Genomic DNA, 14663 nt, shown 5'->3' on the forward strand with positions numbered 1-14663 from the left:
TGACTTTTAAAAGATAGATCTCTTCTGGAAGCTGGTGTCTCTCATGCTGCCTTCCTGTCTTATTGGCAGGCTCGTAAATTAGAAAACGTATATCGAGGTTTCTATTAGATTGTCTTTTGCTTGCTTTGTTGGAAAATAAATGACACACTGAAGCTAGTTACAGCCTTAGTTATCGTGCTAGACCTTTTAAGCAGACCTTTTACTCAATTATGCAACACCCGCAGAAAGAGAAGCACAAGTGCATATTTACTATAGTGATAGTATTAATTCCGACAGCACTTGAAGGCAGCATCAGTGGGGATAAATTGCAGGCGCATATGCTGCAGACAGAGTCCAGGTGGAGACATGATGGTGCAGCTGTACTGTTGGGGAGACAGCTCCAGTGGACAGCTCGGTCCACAGACAGCCCTCAGCCCGGTGTCCTGGTCGGTCCCCGGGGCTATCACCGACATCTGCTGCGGGGACCAGCACACTTTACTGCTCAACGGGGAGGGTGGCGTGTTGTCATGTGGAAACAACTCTCAGGGACAACTTGGACGAAAGAACCGTAAAGATGGAAGAACAGGTAGGCTGCAGAATCTCGACATAAATAGCCATGTAGTAGCCCATAAAATAATAAAAACGTAGACAGTTAGTACTTTAGTAAAAACGTGAAGTGTTTTTATCATGATATTTTTTATCTAAATTTAATATATTTTGAGGATATATGATGTTTACTTTATCTTGTGTTTAATCATTATCTTATGAGCTTGCATCGAAATCCATAAATGAACTTGTTGTGCAGCTCAATCAGCTGTGCTACGTTTCAGTTTCGTTTACCCCTTGTCAGCGAAGACAACGAAAGTTATGCGTGATGTTTAAGTGCAGGTGGTAAAGTGGAACATTCATTACAGTGATGTATTCGGGTTTGTAGGGATAGTGGCAGTACAATAATTAAGATAATTTAAAGAAAATACAGTGTAATATAGTCCTGCATTCAAGATTACCTAAATTGTAAAAGAATAACATTGCATTAAATGAAACCAGTAAGTAAATGAACTCAACATTTTACATTTAAGGCAATGTAGTTAGTTAGTAGCCTACTTTCCACCATTTTTTTTTTACGAGCATTGTCACTTTTTCTTATGTATAGTTGATAGCACGTTTGGAACCATTTTTCTTGATTTGTTTTGTATTAGATGGGCGATATTGTTATTCCAAATATGATATGTTATCCTCTTTTCTGTCCCCATGTATAAGGTCGTGTGGAGGGGCTGGGCGATGTGGTGGCCATAGCTTGTGGTCAGGACCATTGCCTGGCTGTGTGTGCATCTGGAAAGGTGTTCTCCTGGGGGGCAGGAGAGGACGGACAGAGAGGCCTTTTACCAAATCTACTCCACAACAGACCAAGGTACGATCTCACACTAAGCAGGAATATATGAATATGTATACTTAGGTCTGAAAGTAGGCATAGGTTTAATCATTTTTACTTTCTATTGTTTCGTCAACATGCAGTCATGTGCAGATGCCACTGCCAATACCTGTGATTCAAGTTGCTTGTGGAAACTCCCACTCTCTGGCTCTGACTAAAGGTATGACAATGCACATAGTGATGCCATCTTTCTGATATGATATGCAACAGTCACAGTGTTTGTTCCACAGTTTGTTATATTTAGTTATCTGTAATGTCGTAATGATTTGATTTAGAATAGATCTTAATGTCTATTTATCACTGTGCCAGTTTCCCTATTCCCCACTGCCAATTTAGTGCAAAGTAAATGTTCTAGTTGAAGCTTAAGGAAAATAAAGGTGCAACACATTTCAGAAAACAGGAAATGTTGAATGTAAAAAAATGTTTTCATTATTAAATCAAAAGGTTAATCCAAATAGAAAAACATATTCATTTGACTTTAGCTTCTGAACAATTTTAGTGTGTTAATAAATCTAAATAACTCTAAGTTTTCACTTTTCAGGAGGCGATGTCTTCTCGTGGGGTTCGAACAGTCATGGTCAGCTGGGCCTGGGGAAGGAGGTGTCGCTGCAGTTTGTACCTGACCTGGTGCGCGCTCTGACCGGCGTAGCGGTTACCCAGGTTACGGCCGGAGCGACCCACTCCCTGTTCCTCACACTCCCAGGCCTGGTGTACTGCTGCGGGGCCAATAAATCTGGCCAGCTGGGTCTCAACAGGGTGGACGAGAAGGGTAACAATTATGTACTTCAATTGTGTCATGTGATGTTCAGCAAGCAGCAAATTGTCCATGCAAGTGGAGGGCTTTTGTCATTTTTAGGCCAATTCTACACAATCTGGACCACCTACAGAAAAGGAGAGGGAAACATAACATTTTACACTGACACCCAGGACACACTGCCCATGTAAGCAGTGTGTTACAGCCACCTCGCTGAACACCTGTCGCATGCTTGTTGTGTCCACACAGAGGCATTAATGCTCTGCTCCTACTGTATCAGCCCTTCTACATTGTGTTTGACTTTCATAATGGAAATAAATAATAGAGTTAGAAATCTGTATTCCTTTGTAAATAATAGTTCTCGCCCATTAAAAGCCGGTATTCTTTTCATTTTTGAGTCACTGCACTTTCCACAACCTTAGCCTGGTAACATTTCAGAATAAAAGCCTTGCGTGTTAACACATGTAGGAATTCTGTCCATAGAAAAAAAAGACTAGAGGGCTTTAATAAAAATTAATTATTATTAATTAATTTTTTTTACAGACCATCATAGCTTGTATGTATAATAATCATTCTATTTTTAATCATATTTATCAGGCAGGTTCAACATCTGCATGGTACCTGCCCTCAGACCTCTGGGTGTCTCCTTCATAAGCTGTGGAGAAGCACACTCTGCTGTGTTAACTAAGGTACTGAATCTTCTGATTTCAACCAATCATTAATTACATTGTAAACATAATAACCATATTAGGATGTTGCTTATTTTTGATATGATGTGACGCTGTGATTTCTAGGACGGCAAGGTTTTCACTTTTGGAGAGGGAAGCTACGGTCAGCTCGGTCACAACTCCTCTGATAATGAACTGAAACCCAGACAGGTGGACGGTTTGGATGGACCTGCATCACACATTTCCTGTGGCAGGTGAAAACAGTGTTTTCATTTAAGAAAGGCTTAATGTATTGTGGCGTTTTAGAGTGACTAGCTCATTATATTTACAATAAAAAAAGGACACCTATTGCATATCTATCCATCCTGGGAGAGGGATCCCTCCTCTGTTACTCCCCCCTCTCCCTGAGACAAACTTTACATTTGATGTGTAAAGCTATATACATATAATTGGATTTATTGATTTACAATCACAATTGTTTTTGTCCCCCAGACGTCATACACTGGTTTTGTCCTCCTCTGGCCAGCTGTGGGCTTTTGGCGATGGGGCCAAAGGTCAAATTGGGACAGGACGAACAGAAAATAGTCTGACTCCCACTCTGGTATCTCTTCCATGGACCACTGAAAGTGTGGTAGCCGTCCCCAAGGGTGTGTATGTATGGCCAGGGTGGTGTTTAGTAGTTTTGTAAGTTCCCTAACAAAAAATTCAGAGCATTAATATAGCAACATACAACTTTTTGCTTTGTGAAGGCATATTGGAGAAATAGTATCCTTAGCAGAGAATATAAGTCTGGTTAGCAGCAGTTCTAATCAATGTATTTTTATGGTAGAAGTAGTGTCAAACTAACAGAGATAAATTACATTTGCAAATGTGTTTTTTCCTGGTTCAAGCAGACTTGAAAATATCAGCTGGATGGAATACAAGCTGTACCTACACTTCACCTCCACAGGTAATATGTTCAGAGACTCACTGTGCATATTGCATGAATAATTTCTATAGCTACAGATTTGATTTTTGTTTTACCTTGATTTAATGTTAGTTTTTTACCAGAGCTTAAATCCGTTAAATCTCATGTCTGTCGTTTAAGCGTTTGGACAAAGGACAGATAACTGGGCGACTTGATGAGACCAAACTTCAACAATGGCTGTCAATGACACATGGCAACGTAGAGGCAAAGAGGTCATTATTTTCATACTTTAATTACGGTTGGAGTTAAGTAGCTGCACATATAAAATATCATACATCCAGCAGCAGATGCAGTGTTTTCATGGTTTCCCTCCTTTTCTTTTTATTCAACAGAGAAATATCTTCCATGTTTCAGACAAACACAAGTCTTGTTGCAAGTTTCACGAAGGCTGAGTGAGTTATTTTTCTATTGTTTAACTCATGAATTAAAAAAATAAGAATTATAAGATCTTCTGAATCCCATCAACTCATTCTGGTTCTGCTACTTAGTTTTAATGCTTTGCTTTTGATATCAGTGGGCCTCCATCAGAAGCAGGTGCTCTAACTGTGGACCTTGATGCAGCTAGCGAAGCTTTCGACCAGATGCTGGCAGTGCCATGGATCAAACAATCAGTTAAGACGTTTGAATTACTGCCAAGCATTACTCTCTTTTGCTTGAGACGTGAACTGAGATACAGTTGTGACCCACAAGGCTCTAAATCCCTTCTATGCATGGAAATGGTTCAAACTAGCCACTAAACAGTTTTTTTCACAAACTTATTCATGCTGTTTAAACATTACAATGTAATCTCAATTTATTTTTTGCAGGTAAATCTTACACTCCTGATTGGTTTGCTCTGCAATTCAAGCCATCTCCTAAAATCCCCAGAAATCTTCCTGATTCTGCTGACGTGTCCCCTCCTCCAAGAGGAGTGTAATGTCATGCAGCCGGTGTTGGCGCTGGCGATCAATATTGCAGATCTGCAGGAGAAGACTCAAGATACACTAAGTAAACGACAGCAAAAATGTTCTAAAGTATTTTGTTTGGTTTTGTAATGATCCAAGTTACTTTCAAAGACAACAATAGACTGCAAATAGTTTATTGGTTTAAAACCAGTCGATTTTTAACATGCATAAATACTATTTAATTTACTTAATTGTTAACTGATAAACAAATTCAGAAAATAGTTTTTTTTTATCATTAATGTCAGATTAACTGGTTTTCATGTTTTCTGAAAGTAACAATCAACATAGCATTAGCCAGCTAATTATATTATATATTGTATTGTTGTGTCAGATTAATAACTTTGTCAGATCAAGAAATGTACACATTGTTGTTGCCAAAAAAACATGGCAACAACAAGCATGTCCAAGCATGTTTTTCTAATTTGGTCAAGTTGGTGAAGATCTGCTCTTTACTTGCAATGTGTTGAGCTGTCTAATACAAGACGGACAATGCCTTTTGTTCTCAGGACGCTGGTGGTCCACCCTGAGACCCTCCATACTGATGAAGCACATCTTGGTGTTCAAAAAGGCCCTGGCCTTCATGCTCAGAAATGGCCTCCTTGTAACTCATAACCCCGGAGTCAAATACCTGGTGGAGGTCCTCAAGATGCTGTACAAAGTGAGTGCCGTTTTTTACTTTTTTTTAATTTTTTTATTTCAGGACCAAACATGAAAGGAAAACATTTATCCTTATAAAAGGATAAAAAGACTTTTCCCCGCTATCTGAACCAGCCCCAAAGAGTTTTTTTTTTTTTTTGCTGGTGTCAGAAAGGTTATTTTACAGTCTGCCGTGTAACTCATCTGAAATGTTGCTACCTTTCGAGGCAGATGTTTCGGCCCTTTCTAGCAAACTTTTTCGTTTCCCAGAAGAGGTCGGAAAAATGTTTGTTCAATCTTTATGGGTGATCAGAGTGAACTCTGAGGCTAAACGTGTGTTTTACTTATAGGCAAACAAAGCTGGAAAGTCCTACAAAGTCCCACCGAGCACCTTCTACGTAGAGGAGATCAGTGACAGTGTGCCGCTAAATCAGGACGTTGCTCTTTGGTTTCGATTTTCCAAAGAGGAGGTAAAAACATATCTTACCATTTTCGAGATATTGCATTTATTCCTAACTATTTGTGATTTTATCCTGAGCATTTTCTGTTGAAATGCTTCTTGCTGAAATTGTTTATTTAGTTATTATTATCAATTTATTTCCTTTAAGGATGATGTCGACACACCCGTCATTTTCTGCCGCTACCCATTCCTGTTCACTCTGGTTCAAAAGGTGGCAGTCTTTAATCACTATGCATTTATCTCAAAGGTACAGTATTCGTAACATTAGATCATTTCTAATCAATTTATTGAAGTTCTTATTTAGTTATTTTTCATAATACAGCTGAGGTTGTTTCTTGTTTTGAGCATTCATTTGAACCAATCTGTCAAAGTGTAGATGTATTTATTAAGATAAAGATATATTAAGGTTTTGTAATTACAGAAAGTGCAGGGTGTCCTTCATGAACTGGCCTTGGCGTGTCCTGAAGAGCTCTGGTTGGACGGCCCAGACTCCGCCCCCGCGCCGGTCTTCCAGCTCACCCTGAGACGCTCTCATCTGGTGGAGGACACCTTCAGACAGCTGGGGGCGGCCGACCACTGCGCCTTCAAGAGGGAGCTTTTGGTAAACATACTACAACATACCTACAAAATGTTGCCATGTTTAGTTGCCTGAGATAACATTTTGTAGCCCTTGTCTTTTTATACTTGGTTTCAGAGTTATTTTATGGATACTTCAGCCATTTAGTGTTGCACTTCCATATGTTGTGGGATTCACAAGAAATAAAAAATTGTCAAAATCACAGCAATGTAGGCTGAGATATCTGAAGATCTACTCTCTGTAATGGGTCACAAATCAACAACATCTGGATCCTATGGTCCCCACAATGCTACTTAAAAGCATATTTTTCATTGTTTCAATACTTTTTACTTTATGTGTAAAATCAGTTGACTTCATTTGGAGCAAAATGTCAATACAGTAAACATTTAAGTTTAAAATGTGCCCATCAATAGCAAGAATTAGTGGATTGTGTAAGGGGAGTTGTTGGTGTAGTAATTATGCATTTTGGAGTGTCTTAGTTCTAAGCCCACAATGGATGACAGGATGTTTTATTTACCAGAGCTGATACTGATTTAGTTTAAGGACTGTTAATAATGAAAACATTATTTGATCCTTTGAAGGTGCAATTTGATGAAGACAGGACAAAGGTGATGGATGTCTACAAAAGAGATTTCTTCCTGCAAGTGTTTGAAGAGCTGATGTCTCCCAAGTCTGAAATGTTCATGTTCAACGAGAGCAACACTCTGGCCTGGTTCCCTGTCAGGGTAAGACACGATATTTAAACACAAAACCATTAATTAAATTAAAGGGCCCATGTCATGGCCATTTATCGCGTTGCTCGCGCAAAATGAAAGACCTCTGGTTTTCCTCTCTTGCTTAACATATCCCATAGCTGTGTGGATGGGGCGGTCCCGCTGCTCATTCTTGGAGGGGCTGCTTGGTACATTAGAAAATATATTGGTATATTGTCGATATACTGCCCAGTCCTCTATACATTTACTTATTAAATTCCTCATTTGAATGAATTTAACATACTGTACAAGTGAGGTGATTACTATAAAAGTCTTATGATCAAAGACGTGAATGTATAACTCTGATATACTGTACTGTACATTTGACCTTTTCATCGTTATTGAATCCTACCAAATCTTAATCATGTGTTTTGTCATAAACCAAACAGCCAAAAGTAGAGGAGAAGACTTACTTCCTGTTTGGCGTTCTGTGCGGCCTGGCTCTCTACCACCACAACCTTGTCCACTTGCGCTTCCCACTGGTTCTCTTCAAGAAGCTGCTCAAGGTCAAACCCTCACTGGACGACATGAAGGAGTTCGACCCTGTCATGGGAGAGTAAGACTCAAATATTCTTTCTCTGAAATGTTTGCAGGTTATAGTTGTTTCAGATTGAACTTTTTGTATTATTGACTTTCTTGTTTACAGGTCTTGGCAGATCCTGTTGGACTGCCCTCCTGATAAGGTCAACAAAATTACTTTCACTGTAAGTTTACTCAATCGCAGTCCGAAAGGCATTCTTCTGCTCTGTTGCCCACATGTGTTTCTGCATATTCCACTCTGGCTGTAATCGTTTGTTTGACCAGGTGCCCTGGGGCGGAGAGACAGCTGAACTTGATCCGAAAGAAACTGGGAAAGTTGTGACAGCGTCCAACAGGTACGGTTAACTGTTGTATTTAACAATCTGATCTGCACAGCTTTAGTCTGCCTCACAAGCTTTAAACATGTATTTAGTTTCTGTCAGTCTGTGTCTTTGACAACCTCCCAGATTTCTTGCCATTCAGCAGTACATGCTGTCAACAAACAGACAATGATCCATTCTTACGTCGACTGCAAATCTTTGCTGCCATCTAGCAGTTAAAACAGTTAAACCTGTCATAAAAAAATACATTATTTTCATTAAAGATGTAGCGTTGAGTTGCTCTACTGTGTAAAGTGTATTACAGAAGAAACATTTAGAATTGTTTTAGGTGTGGGATACTCAATGTCAGCACTCGGTTTAATCTTTTGTATATTCTTTTATTAAATGTTTTAATAGGAAAGAGTTTGTAGATGCCTACGTCAACTATGCCTTCAACAAATCAGTGGAGGGAGTGTTTGAAGCGTTCAAGAAAGGCTTCTTCAAAGTGTGTGATATCGACGTGGTGGAGTTCTTCCAGCCCGAGGAGCTGCAGGCAGTGATGGTGGGCCAGGAGAACTACGACTGGGAGGTGTTCAAGAAGGTCTGCTGAAGTTCAGAATAATGTTTTATCTTATGTCTGAGGATATTTCATTTGAAACAAGAATATATCACAAAAATATGGAGAACAAGATGACCCGTTTTTTAGGTATTTGTTTAAGTGACTGTTTCAGTTAAAGGTCACATATTATGCAATATGCACTTTTTCATGTCTTTTTACACAGACATATACATATATACTAAAGATACTCGGAAAGTTTCAGCAATAAAGAATTCAAATGTTCTGCTGATCCACATATTTAAAATCCTGTCTAAGAAAGAGCAAATCAGATTTGAGATACCAATCGACAGCTAGTGGGAAACGCTGACCAATGAGAAAAGACTGAGCTCTTGGGAGAGGCTGAATACAGCTCTTTTCAGGCAGGCAGTATGAGAAGAATAATGGGTTTTTTGAACATTACAGCATATTAACATATTCTAGTAGTCTCCAAAAATATTTAAATAAACCTAAAAAGGTAAATAACATGAGACCTTTAAGATATGCTCAGTTACTTTGCTTGTTCATACAGTTTTGTGTGTGTTTAAGTGCTTGTAGGGGAGATGTAAAGTAACTTTCCACATGTCATTTCCAAACAGAACACAGTTTATGAAGGAGACTACCATGACAGGCATCCAAACATCGTGACCTTCTGGGAGGTGTTTGAGAATCTGACCGCGGAGGAGAAGAAAAAATTATTTCGTAAGTATCAGAAATGATTGACATAATTTATTCCGTTTCAAGTGGAGTCCCTATCAGTATTAGCTTCCTTGGTGTTCTATGAAGTTGTATTTCATTAATTTAAGATTCTTTATTTGTTATCAGTGTTCGTCACCGGCTCCTACCGTGTTCCCTTCCTGGGTATGGAGAGTGTTCAGATGAAAGTCGCAGTGTTGCCCGATTCCACCGAGATCGATAAGCCAGAATCCCTCACCTGCCACCATCTGCTGTTACTGCCCGTCTACCAGAGGTACCCGGCCGAGAGGACCATGCACACCAGGCTCCTCCAGGCTATTAATCACAACAGAGGCTTCTGAAAGAAAGCAGACATTACAGAATGAAGTAATGAAGTCCGCATTATTATCATTTAAAGAGTTGTTATTTTTGTCGGAATAATCTGCCAAATGTAAGCTTCATCAGCAGTCCATATTCTATTATTCAGTAGTTTGAGAAACAGTTATGCATGTATTTTATTTGATTGCACTTAAACATGTTGACATATTAAGAAATCAGTTTTTTGGGAACTCTGTTATAGGTATGACCGGTGTTTTAGCATAAACACACATTTGAATAGGGAAGAAAGATTTAAAAATAAATAAAAACTGCCTGACGTAACACAACACTTTAAAGTGTATAGTGGGCCAACATTTTAAAATCATTCTCCACAAATTGTGTGTCCAGAAATCAGGCTACTGCCATTTCTGTCACTGTTACAGTAGGTCCACTCTGGATTGAGCACCATGCTTTTGAAACATTATGATGACATTCTTAGCATTAAAGACTTCTTCCGTTCATGTTGTACAAGTTTAAAATGTAAGTTAATATTTTATGTTTGTGTGATCAAAGTAAAACAAAATCTTTGTTAATCAGGAAATGTATTTTCTTAACTTTGTAACCTAACAAACTAAATAAATGTATTTTCTATTCAATACCGGTTTCCAGTGTATTCAATATATGTTTTACTTGTTCTGTTTTATCTTACCTTTGGCATCGTAAAGGATTAAGAGCAAAGGAATATCTCTTCTAAGTCAAATAATTACTTTACAATTTAGTCAATTACGTTTTTATAACTACTTTAAATGTATTTTTGGGGATATTGTATGATCTATTTTCCCTGTGACATTCTGATATAGACAACATTTGCAGTCACATTGCATTACAGGATGGTATTTGTATTTGCTGGAAGTCAGAGCCTATGTGGAGCAGAGTGAACAGCAGCGCCCCCTAGTGGTGACAGGAGGCCCGTGCACAGGAAAGACCGTTCTGATGGCACACTGTGCTCAACTCAACAGGTCAGTGGACTGAAGTGAAATGGGACACTCACATTAGATTTGAATTCCAATTCATATCCAACAACAGAGAAATTAATTATATGAACAGACATTAGAGATGGAACAAATATGTATAATTAAGTACACATAAAGAGTCATTTAGACTAGAGTTTTTCATATTTTTTCAATAATTAAAGGGCCCATGTCATGCTTTTCCGGTTATTACCCGTCCCCTTGTGTGTTATGAAGGGTTTATGCATGTAAACGGTTTGAGTCAAAAACCCTCAAAGTACACCCTGTAGTGAGTAAAACACAGTCTATGCTGCCCCAAAACACCTCGTTGGAGATTTCTCATTTTCCATTGTTTACTTCCTGGGAACTGTGACGTGTGAATACCCAGAGGCCACACCCTCTGCCAGCATTTCACGAAACAAAGCTTCACAAACCTTTCAGCGATTCATGCCAGATACGTACAGCGTAGGGCACTGAAGAACGATGCTGTTCCTACTTTGTTTGGACCAGCGGGAGATTCGGGTACACAACCTGTAAGTATTCATTGTTGTTTGTATTTATGATGTTTAAAACAGACTGTTTAAATGGGTAAATGTTTTTCGGGCTACTAAGTTGGGATCGCGGAGAAATGCTCTCCGCAGACCCATTCTCACAGCGTTATAAACCTTTTTCTTACTCAATATCAAGCCACACTTATTGTTTTTACTTCGGCTGTGACAGAACAATTGTGGCGATGTTCAGCTTAAAAAGCCTTGTTCAACACCGCGGTGAAGTTAGTTTTAGGTTGGATATTCGACAGACATTCGCGGACTTGCCAGCAGCGTCAGTTTCCCCTGCTGCTGGCTGTATGACGACGGGGAGATCTTCTCCGTGAAACGAGGCTTTCACTTAGGGACCATCAACAAATGACTTTTCAATTATACAAGAACAATGTTCTTTTTAATAAATCGACAGCTTCCCGATCGTGTGAATGTGAAGCAAATACACTCTAGAGCATACATTTATTGAACACACCTCCTTTTTTATTACATTTTAAAATACTTTACATACATTTTATTAATATTTTGATGGAAAAATTAGCATATTTCTTCAATAACTGCTAGGTCATGTGACCTAATTACTCAAAATTAGTGCTGGATCAAATAACTACACTTGCTGCATAGGACACACCTCTTTTTATTGCATTTCAATACTTTAAATATTTTATATTAATATTTTAATGGAAAAATTAGCTTATTTCTTCAATAACTTCCGTGACCTAATCACTCAAAATCAGTGCATTCAAGCCACCAGCCTCCACTTCGGAATACGGCCGCACGTTGTATTGCGGTGCACGAATATGGAATATCCTATGCATTACGGTAGAGGCCTGGAAAAACTGCCTTCAAAATAAAAACGCTTACTTGGTCAATAACAAATATACCTACAAAACATACCAAATATAGTCATATACTGGAGCTTAAAGGGGTCCTATCATGCAAAATGCACTTTGTGAGTCTTTTATACATACATATGTGTCTCTGGTGCCTCGGGGAACTCACGCAGCGTCAGAAAATAAAATCCCTCTCTCTTTTCCTCCGTACCCAAATCTTCGAGTGGATACAGATTCCATCCGAACTGACGTCAAAATCGGCAGCGGACCCACAGAAAGTTGCTATCAGAAACAATGCCTGACGTGTTTTGGACATAATCACGTCTTTGTTGACAATAGCAAGCCTTGCTAACACTCAGAGCTAACCTGTACTGTGTAGAGCACAAAAAGCAGGAAATAGAAAAAGAATGCACCTTGTGATAAATCTGCAAGAGAAAAAGCATTTGAGCTCCATACTATTTCAGAATGAATCCTTGACGTGGTTTAAAAAGGATGGCGTTTTATCTCAGCAGAATTTAACTTTATCCTCGGTAGAATTTTGATCAGGCATTAGCTCCTCCTCCTCTTCTTTCTTTTCTTCAAGCTAAGGACCCAAAATCCGCGTTTCTCTAACAGGGCTGCAAAAGAGGGGTATGAGCAGTAAGCGGCATGGGTGAACTGTTTGGTATTTTGAAAAAAAAACTTCACAGACATGTTTTGTATAGGTATGGCCCTACAATATATGTTTCAAATATAGCATGATAGGTCCACTTTAAATTAAGAAATATGTAGCCTACTATATAATGTCATCAACAATTATTTAAAACAAACTACATATAACTACCACATTATAACTGAGTGAATGTAAAACTTAAGGAGTTTCAAAATAAAATACTTTTGAAATCTCATATGGGCTATCGTCCATCTGTTTTTAGATAAGAATAAAACAGAAACTGTCAATTATCAAAGACTTATTTAACTCCAGGGTGATAGCAGCACACCCCAATTAGTCACTTATGGCGCATTTCCACTGCAGGGCCTCGCTCGGCTTAGTACGGTATGGCTAGGCCTCGTTAGGCCTTGTTAGGCCAGGCTCACTTTATGCAGCGTTTCCATTACAGTTTAGGAACTGGGGTAGTATCTATAATAACGCAGTGTAGGTGGAGCCGTAACATCATTTTCAATGCGAAACACAAAACCAACATCAGCCGTTAGCTGTTAGCCCTCAGAGCTCACAGCTCCTTATATCTGTTCAGAAACGCGCTCCACGCTTTAGTGGAAATGCAACATTAGAGAATATCAAGATAATCTGATGTAGAGTTTCAAAATAAAAGACATTTGAAGTCTCATATGAGCTATCGTCCCGATGTTTTTAGATAAGAATAAAACAAAAACTCTCCAGTATCAAAGACTTATTTCACTCCAGGGTGATAGCAGGACACCCCATCTAGTCACTCAGAGAAAATCAGGACAATCTGATGTAGAGTTTCAAAAATAAAAGACCATTGAATTCTCATATATAATATGAGCTATCATCCCTCTGTTTTTAGATTACATTACATTGCATTTAGCTGACGCTTTTATCCAAAGCGACTTACAATAAGTACATTCGACCAGGAAGACACAACCTTGAAGAAAACAGAATCATATAAGTACATCAGGTTTCATAGAGCCAAACATTTCAAGTGCTACTCAACTGGCTATAGATAAGCCAGTCTTTTATTAGTATAGTGCTCTGTTAGCAGTTATTTGTTAGTAATTCTATCGCTCGAGGTGGAGTCGAAAGAGATGAGTTTTCAGTCTGCGCCGGAAGATGTGCAGACTTTCTGCTGTCCTGATGTCAATGGGGAGCTCATTCCACCATTTTGGAGCCAGGATAGCAAACCCATGTGTTTTTGCTGATGGGAACTTGGGTCCCCCTCGCAGCGAGGGTGCAGCGAGTCGTTTGGCTGATGCAGAGCGTAGTGCACGTGCTGGGGTGTACAGTTTAACCATGTCCTGGATGTAGGAAGGGCCAGATCCATTCGCAGCATGGTATGCAAGTACCAGTGTCTTGAAGTGGATTCTAGCAGTTACCGGAAGCCAGTGAAGGCAGCGGAGGAGCGGAGTGGTGTGGGAAAATTACATTAGATAATAATAAAACAAAAACTCTCCAGTATCAAAGACTTATTTGGCCTTAAGATTAATAGCTTTGTAAAGATGTTTTGTTTTGGTTTTGTTTGTTTGTTTTTCAGCAGTAGGCCTACTGAACAAACTCAATTTTCATGAAACTTGGGTGAAGCATGGGCCAAAGAAGAAGCAATTGAAAAAAAAATGTTTAAGATTGAAATATAAAACATTTGGCTTTTGTGGAATGTGGAGTTCTTCACTCTCTGTGTTTTTTAATCAATGTATTTATAATACTAATGTAATGGCAAACAAACTGATTGTGTGTATACACTACAGTATGTGTATACTTGTATGTATAAATAAAAAAAGTACAGGTGCTACCCTTTTGGGGAAGCTTGGCAGCATTGTTTCAGTTTCAGCTGGTCTGAGCCAATAATGATGACCTCACCCAGCATTTAAGTTTCATTTCATTTCTGTGAAACTAAACCAAACAGGAGTCTGTTTAATTCACACTATAATTTTGACAAATATCTATGTAATAATAAAATGTTTAATGAATGCCTTGTTTATATCTCTGTTTCTGTATTTAAAAGGTCC

General features: G+C 38.8%; 1 protein-coding gene across 1 annotated transcript; it reads left to right on the forward strand.

Annotated features, from left to right (window-relative positions):
- The first annotated feature begins 307 nt into the window (after positions 1–307).
- Positions 308–10252, forward strand: LOC117552173 (probable E3 ubiquitin-protein ligase HERC3). The gene is made up of 23 exons (XM_034225460.1): positions 308–565; positions 1240–1390; positions 1495–1571; positions 1953–2180; positions 2763–2854; positions 2960–3087; positions 3326–3480; positions 3724–3782; positions 3921–4012; positions 4133–4192; positions 4315–4411; positions 4607–4787; positions 5251–5402; positions 5731–5850; positions 5989–6087; positions 6262–6441; positions 6999–7142; positions 7559–7725; positions 7816–7873; positions 7974–8044; positions 8426–8609; positions 9203–9305; positions 9429–10252. Exons 1-23 carry the CDS (start codon positions 346–348, stop codon positions 9638–9640), a joined length of 3030 nt encoding a protein of 1009 aa, XP_034081351.1. The 5' UTR covers positions 308–345; the 3' UTR covers positions 9641–10252.
- The last annotated feature ends 4411 nt before the right edge of the window (positions 10253–14663 follow it).

The sequence above is a fragment of the Gymnodraco acuticeps genome, unplaced genomic scaffold (genome assembly GCF_902827175.1).
Source record: "Gymnodraco acuticeps unplaced genomic scaffold, fGymAcu1.1, whole genome shotgun sequence".
Taxonomy (NCBI): Eukaryota; Metazoa; Chordata; class Actinopteri; order Perciformes; family Bathydraconidae; genus Gymnodraco; species Gymnodraco acuticeps.